Raw genomic sequence first — 8,209 nt, forward strand, 5'->3', positions numbered from 1 at the left:
TGATAACGCTGCTTTATCCTTTTATGGAGCACTCACATGTTCGGGTAGGGGGCTTTAATGGACGTGCTGCTCATTCTCCTTGGTTGTATGCGGTAGAAGTTGAGAAAAATATCAATTGTAGGCACCGGCCAGTCAAATCATGTCCAAACAAATACTCCAGCAAAAATACAAGCAAATAAAAGGCAGAGGCCCTTTAGCATAGAGCCTTAGCACAATAGCTGACTGTATAGACTGTCATTGGTTGAGCGACACTTACTGTACATGTGAATGCCAAGTTACAGCTGATTGTGGAGCTAGAGGTCGCGCCTTATGTTTTCCTATATGTTATTTTGCCTGGAGATAACATGAGTGGCTCCTTGCTAAGCATGTAAAATTGATGACCTTAGTTCTGTCATTGAATTTGGGGCATTTTATTAACATGTACACTACAGCATCTGTTGTCTCCTCGTCAAATATGACCTGACCCTGACGTAAGTGAAAAACACACAAACCATGTTTTTATCAGACCATTGATATGTCTTTTCCTACATGTGGGCAAGATAACAACAGACAACCCAAGCTTATAAATACAGCTTCCTTGGGGCACAATGAAGAGGCCCTGCTGTACTGCATCACAGCTCTGTTTAAGTTAGAAACCTGATGAGGAGGAGAGGGATCAGGAGAAACCTGCTCAAGAAGAGGACAACATTGAACCGGATCAGGTGTATGTGTCCAGGGATGACGAGGAAGAGGAGCCTGCTGAGAAAGCCGCATGTTGTTGACCATGAATCCAAAAAAAGAAGTTTAACGTTAACTCTAATGAGCTGCAATGAAATGTCAATATATGTTAGGTTTTAATATATACTTCATGCTTTATAATCAACCCAGATGGGGTCCCACTAAAGTCAGGATGATGTCATTTTCAGCACATGTACCATCCTGCCGGGGACACTGCACAATCCTTCCTCCAGCTTTTTCTAGTCAAGAGAGGGGTAAAAGAGAAAGTGAGGAAAAGAATGAAGGAGAGAATGCGAAATGAGATGTGAAAACTTGTGAAGGAAGCGGGTGAAGGTGAAGAGCGATAAGAGACGAATATGTGTTGACAAGAAAGGAGTGATGAGGAGAAAAATAGAGCCGAGGCGTCAGGAGCAGATGTAAGATAATAAAATATGCATTTACTCTTTTTTACTTATTAGGTTTATGATCAGAAATGCCTCGTCCTTTTTAGTTTTATAGTTTGTTCCTTCAGTGAAGACATAAATGAGTGGAGCTGAGCGGGTGAGAGGAAGAAAAGAGGGGGAAAGGAAAACAGTGGGAGAGCAGGAGTAGATCAAATAGAGCACTTAACAAAAAAGTACTTAAACTAAACTATATACTATAGTTTATGCCCATATTATATAGATGGATAGATATATGTACTTTATTGATCCCAAATTGGGAAATTATTGTGTCACAGCAGCATCTCAAGGGCATTGCACATAGAGCAATGAACAAAAGAGTAAATACAAGGGACGTCATAATAGAAAAGTGTGCAAATTTGCAGTAGTTGTTTGCAAAGATAAAGTTGGTAACATGATTAAAAGAAATATATATGAATATAAAAAAAAAATATTGATTACTCCTCACAGTTATTGCAGGAGTAATCAGAGAGTTTGGATGTGGACAGAAGCTATACAGCACCGTTTGATAGAGGTGAGAAGTTGTACAATCCTATTGCTGTTGGCCCTTTCAAAAGAGTCTGGTTGTTAAGTCTGTTGGTGTCACCGGCTCTGATGCTGCAGACCACAGCAAAGTATATTTCACTGGTAAACATGGAAGAGCTCAGCTTCCTCAGGAAATAGAGTCTGCTCTTCCCTTTCTTGTACTACATAGCATCAGTGTTGGTTTTGCAATCCGTTGTCGATGTGGACGCCCAGGTACTTGTAATCCTCCCCTGTGCCAACATCCTCTTCCAGAATACGCGGTGGCTGTGAAACCCTCCACTTCCTCCTGAAGTCGACTACCATCTCTCTCTGGACATGGCCACATTCAGAAGCAGATGCTTTTTACCAGCCCACTCCACAAGACTGTCCACCAGCACTTTGTACTCACCTCAACCCCCTATCCCTTATACACCCAACTTTGGCAAGTGGCACGACTCTGTACCAAAAGTTTGAGGTGTACAGTGTGAAGATGATTAGAGTGGGGGAGGGCAGACGCATTTGGGGCACTGAGGCTGTGTGGAAGTCTGGAAGTGTGGTTGGGGGGTACAGATGAGGGCTGTTCAACCTGAACCTGTTGAAGAACAAATTTAGCTCATTTGCCCTCTCCATGCTGCCTCCTGGCTGTCTGTCTCTCACCTCGAACCCAGTTATGAGTTATCCCTCACATTACTATGTTGGAGTCTGTCCTCCACATTCCTCCTGTAGCAGACTTTGCACTGTCTCAGCGATGGTGGTCGTGAACTCTCTCTGCAAATAATATGGCCGCATTCCCAATGCTAGCAGCTCAATGACCGGGCTACAAAGACGCTCCTTTGCATTAATATGTCCGGAATTTCACCATCTTTCACTCACATGCAATGCAATCCCTCCTCCCTTCTTCTTTCTGTTCTTTATATTGTCCCTGTTCGCCCAAACAATAGTTCAGCACGGTAACACCGCGCTGTGGTTGCGAAATCCGAATGCAGCCATGTCTCCGTGAAACACAACAAGCTACACTCATGGTGTCCCCTCTGGGTCTTAATCAGCGCGCTGTGCTCATTCATCTTATTTCCCAACGACCTCACGTTCACCATGATCACCGCTGAAACTGAAGGTTAATATTTCCTCTTCTTCAGTCTGCACATAGTTCCAGCTCTGCATCCCCGGCATCTCCTCTGCAGCTCCTTTGGGATTTTGGATCTCTCACCAGGCAGCAGCACTGGTTTACTCAGCGCAATCAGCTGGTCGCATGAGTAACCAAGGCTCTCACTCCTCTCTGCATAGCTCTTCATAACAAAGAGTGTGGAAAGTACAAGAAAAATTAGAAAAAAAGTCACAAAACAGCACGTTGCCATTGACAATTAGTCCACAGGACAATGACTGAGAAAGAGGTAAACTAAAAAACTAAGTGACCAAAAGAAGCAAATTCAAGAAAAAAAGAACTAAACAAGGATCAGTATCAACGTTAATGTTAAACATGATACACTTGAATGTGATAACTTTTTGTTGAAATGTGAAAATATAAAATTTATACAAAATGTGTGTAAAATCAATCTCAGTTTATTTGGTTTATTCACATCAACTCTCATTAAATTTGACCCTTTACACTAAACATAAAGTTAGCATTTAAGACAAAAAAAAAATTGTGAGTGTGGGGACATCTTACATTATAACACAAGGTTACCTTTAAAGAATCATCTTTCATAGGAGACCATGGTTGGGACTATAATCAAAATGGTTAAAACCTTTTCATTTACCTATTGCCTGGCGTAAATACACAAACACAAACAAATATCAGCCATAAATATAAAATGATAACTATGATTATGGATAAAAATCACATTTGTTTTTTCGATTTCACGTTGTATCTTCTGTCCTATTCTCTAACAATGTTTTCGCTGCTTTGCAATTTCTTTAAGTTTGTAATACCAGACAAAATTAGTCCCGAAATGTATGGATCTCAAAATTCTGGCTAGAGCATCAAATATTGTTGAGTAACAAGCGAAAATTGTTGAATGATGTATTTACAGCATCAGCAGTAAACGGAAAGTCATTATTCTGTGACGAGTGACTGTTGGCTGCAATGGCAACTCAATTTACTAATGTACCATTTTCAGCTCCACTGACTTCAGGATCACTGACTTGCACAGCAGCTAATAAACAACAACATAAAGTCATATCTTGGCTTGTTCAGGTGCAGGTGAAATTACATCAGATAGCCATCAAAGTCTCCAGGCAGTGAGCTGGACACACTGCAGAGCTAGCTCCAGTTTTTCTCCTTCCAAACAATGTAGTTACCTGTCGTCTTCCCTGTGCCACATTTGATTATTATCTGTAAAAAATGTGATAATGGTGTGAAAAAGCTTGGATGTTTTATTGATGAAATAAAGCAAAGTAAATGGATGCACAAAAAGACAGAGGTCACCTTTGTCTGGTGACTTATAGTTACTAGGAGGATTATCGGTATATACATGAAAACACATGTGCTGCTTCTATTGCTGAGCAGTACTATTATATCACAAAGATCTTTATGCCTTGTTTTCTTCATGTAATTGCTCTGGAATGGTTGGTCCACAAACTGAAAGATCTGTGGTTTGATCCCAGGCTCCTCCTGTTTGCATGTAAAAGTTGTCATGGGCAAGATAATACCCCTTGATGGTTGTAGCATTAGTGTGTGTGTGTGTGTGTGTGTGTGTGTGTGTGTGTGTGTGTGTGTGTGTGTGTGTGTGTGTGTGTGTGTGTGTGTGTGTGTGTGTGTGTGTGTGTGTGTGTGTGTGTGTGTGTGTGTGTGTGTGTGTGTGTGTCATGTAGTATAAAACGCTGGCTGAACTAGAAAAGCCCAATGTAATTGCAGTCCATTTATAATTCAAAAAAGTAATCAATATTTTATAATAGTGAGTGAAAACTTGTCTCTATGCCACAAGATGTGTTTTTGAAATTAGCGAAGGATTTCGGTACCTGGACTAAAGCTTAGGTCAGGCTGTTGCAATCAAGCGCAACAAGGCCAGAGTAATTTCATGGTCCTTACTTAGGCCTCAGGAAGGTGTTCACACAAGAGGACTGAGCCAAAGTGGGACCTTGCCGGCATACAATATGAACACTCATGCAGAGGGTAAGAGGGGTATCTTAGTCTGTGGCCTCACTGAGAACAAAAGAGGAAAACACACAAGGACATGTAATGGCTTGACAACAACAGACATTTTTTCCAAAGCTCGGGCCGTCATTTCTCACTGTAACAACATCATATTCACTAGATCACCCGCTGAGAACATTGGGCAAGGGCAAGAAAACAGGGAAATTGTGAAGCTGGGAAAAAAAGCTGAGGGTGTCCCCCCCCCCCCCCCCCCGACTAATGTAGCTCCCTAACACACTGTTACTTTGTTCTTTCACTCTTGAGCAACCCGTCGTGACTTACACAGAAAATCTACAAAGCATTACAGCGACATGACATCTTGGAAATATGTTGTCAACACTGGCTGGAGTGGATGGAGTTGCTGGTCTGCTCCCGCAGGCCATCGATACTCATATTAAATTTGCCTTAAAAGAGAAAGGGAAAAAGGATCATTCATTTTGAAAGAGTCACAGCCCACAAGGAAACTTAATCATGCTGTCAGTCTGTCACTGACATTTGCATTCCTAGGGTTGGATTCACTGTGGCAGCCAAAAAGAGAATATAACAAGACACAAAAAGCATTTATACAAGTTAAATTGAAGAATACAATAAACCAAACAGAACATGTGGAGTGGCTGTGGTTCAGGAGGTACAGTGCGGGTCATCTACTCTCTAGAATGTCACTTGTTCGATCCCCTGCTCCTCCAATCCACAATCAGAAGTGTTTTGGGCAAAATACTGAACCCCTAATTTCCCCAGACTGCGATAGTAAAAGTATTGCATGTAGAAAGGTAGTATGAATGTGTGTTTAAATGGGTGAAGGTGTAAAGTGCTTTGAGTGGTTGATAAGACTGGAAAAGCTCCATACAGTCCATTTACCTTTAACATCTATTTAAAATACGAGAACGGAAATTACAGGGACTACAGAGCAGTGCAAGATATCGGAGTGAACCATCTCAAGTAGCGATCGGGGTTTCAGTGCGATGACATTTTTGCAGTGGCTCTACATAGCAGCTGATCATCTTAGGCCAATTGTGTTGTCTTTGTGACTCACAACTTTACAACTTCTGATTCAGACTCGATGTTCAACATGGTTTCCACCAATAGCAGGCAAAGCTTTTAGAAACCCACTCTGCACTGCAGTTGGCGAGGAGTGTTTGAAAATCGTGAAGAATTTAGCAGCTAAAGATTCAAATACTTTTCTCAGGAGTTGGTGGAGACCAGGGTCAAGTGAGGACAATCATTGGACCGGCCAGCTCCAAATTAATTATCCATGTTTGCTGGATGTTTAAAGGTAGGGTTGGTAAATTATTCCTGAAACACCTCTTATCTTATATGTTGAAATGATCTTCACTTTGCACGACTGTAATCGCGGTCAGTGCGGGTTCATGTGTTTTGCGGGTGGAGCTTTGACAAGACGGACGATGGGGATCAGGATGTATCGGTTGCATTTTTTCAAAGTGTAACCTGCTGTTGCTAATCTTTCCAGGATTACCAACCCTAGCTTTAATAAGGCACTATTCACCACAACTGTATAAAGTGATAATAAGTCAATGTTGTAATTGCTGCTTATTATACAGAACCCACGTGTCCTGATGCTGAACCCAATATACATCAAGACTAGATAAGTGCCTCACAAATACAGACCATTGATAATTTGTGACGCCCCCCAGAGGGCAGTATAAGAACATGACATCACGTTCACACGGCTTGTTTTCATCTTGGTCAGCTACAATTACACTCAGAAGCCACAGAGCTGCAGGTGTTATTCACATGTGAGCGTGAAAGCAGAAGTGAAAAACTTTCGTTTTTTCGTGACCTTTACAATCTTTTCATACTAAACCTTGATATTTGTGCCGTGTCTTGATGATTTCACAATAACTCACCAAATAAATCCGATGTTCGTATCCACAGTATCTTCACAAACCAACTTTGATGCATCCACTTTGCTTCTGTCAAAATTACACGTGTGGATATTTCAAGCTGAGGCTTAACGTGTCTAAAGTGAAACCAAACCCGGTGCAGAGCCCAGCTGTGCAGCAAACACACTGCTTCCTCTTTCATCACAAACAGAGAGTGAAACGAGCTTTACGTCTGGTCAAAATGACGAGTGGGCTTCTTTCATCCGACACAGACAAGACAGATAGAAGTCACCCACAGGGCCGAGCCGTTCTTTCATCTGCAGCCGAAAGCACGAGGCTGTTACACTCGAATTTGTTCCTGACATTCCCAACTAGCAGGTAAGTTGTGAAAGGCTGCTCTTTGTTCGCTGTACTTAGACTGTCACGACATAAAGAGGCTTTTTTTACAGCGAGATATCACCATGTGTCTTTTTTCATAGATAACCTTGACGTGGCCACGGTAACGAGATGCAGCACTTGTTTTATGTCACGTTGCTGTTGTCGCTCATTCTGACCTCGTCTCTCAAAACCCTGGACTCGGACCAAGAGCTGCAGGACAGCGGCTTTGGCCAACCACCGCCTCGCCACGGCCTCAAGCTGCTGGTGTGGTACGTTCAGAAATGCCTGGACAACAACATGGTGGCTCTGTGTGACCCCACAAAGGGAGTGTATGGGTTCCATGAGTTTGATAACCGAGGACCCAGGCACCTGCTTCCAGTGATAAGGGATAAACAGCAGTACGGGTACCACACTGTCGGTAACCTCCATTCTCATCATGCTGAGGACCTACCGTATGAAGTCAGGAAGTACTACAACCGCAGTGACCCTAAAAGTAACATGGACAGAGTTCTGGTCCGATACAACACCAACAACAAGCACATCGACCAGATCTACGCCTCTGCACATTACGATCCAAAAGAGACGTACATCATTGGGCCCAAGCTGTTTGCTTATCTTCGACACCCATCTACCATCACTGAAGTAGTCCCCTGCAAATCCAATATGAGATCACTTTAAAAGCTTTGGGATTCTTCAAACATTTCAAACAATCTTGAATGATATATGTTGTATTTGGCTGCTGCTTCTTCTTTGTAGACTTGAAAAAATACTTTGATGAGCTTATTCTGAGTCTTTTTTGACATTGGTATTCAAACTGTGGTTCTGTTAATTGCTGAGAAAGAACATTTTCCCCTGTTGATGCTGCCAAGTGCAGTTTGCTTTGACAATATTGTTATTCTATGATCATGATAATAAAGTCTCTTTGAATCTGAATATTTGAAGCAAAGTTTTGTGGAATTTTTTGTTAAGCCTGCATAACACTTAGCATGCTTTCAACAAAGTGTGTTTGAATAGTATGGAAAATGTTAGAATGTAATACTTTGGATTATTTTATTAATATAGACGTGATTGTTTCCGTGTGTGTGTGACCAAAATTCCATCCTTATGTGTGGTCTTTACTGTTTAACATCAAATTCTTTTATGTATTTTCATACATAATATTTTAGTGATAACATTGTATTTATCCACTGGGATAA

The 8,209-nt window shown here is 41.6% G+C and overlaps 1 protein-coding gene and 1 long non-coding RNA gene across 3 annotated transcripts; one reads left to right on the top strand and one right to left on the bottom strand.

Moving 5' to 3' along the window:
* Positions 1-1,560: 1,560 nt before the first annotated feature.
* On the bottom strand, positions 1,561-6,842 carry LOC128449380 (uncharacterized). 2 transcript variants are annotated; one of them, XR_008339865.1, is made up of 3 exons: positions 6,660-6,842; positions 5,077-5,198; positions 1,561-2,947 (listed from the first exon to the last, which is right to left on the bottom strand). It is a non-coding gene; the product is annotated as an uncharacterized LOC128449380 (long non-coding RNA). The 2 variants fall into 2 exon arrangements; XR_008339866.1 differs by lacking the exon at positions 1,561-2,947 and adding an exon at positions 3,202-3,993.
* si:ch211-198c19.1 (uncharacterized protein LOC100151013 homolog) lies at positions 6,814-7,946 on the top strand. The gene is made up of 2 exons (XM_053432513.1): positions 6,814-7,013; positions 7,115-7,946. The coding sequence occupies exon 2, from the start codon at positions 7,143-7,145 to the stop codon at positions 7,689-7,691; it is 549 nt and encodes a 182-aa protein (XP_053288488.1). The 5' UTR covers positions 6,814-7,013; positions 7,115-7,142; the 3' UTR covers positions 7,692-7,946.
* Positions 7,947-8,209: the final 263 nt, after the last annotated feature.

This window comes from Pleuronectes platessa, chromosome 10 (assembly GCF_947347685.1).
Source record: "Pleuronectes platessa chromosome 10, fPlePla1.1, whole genome shotgun sequence".
Classification (NCBI taxonomy): Eukaryota; Metazoa; Chordata; class Actinopteri; order Pleuronectiformes; family Pleuronectidae; genus Pleuronectes; species Pleuronectes platessa.

Coding starts and splice junctions, on each gene's coding strand:
- si:ch211-198c19.1 (XM_053432513.1), top strand. CDS start 7,143: ATGCAGCACTTGTTTTATGTCACGTTGCTGTTGTCGCTCATTCTGACC.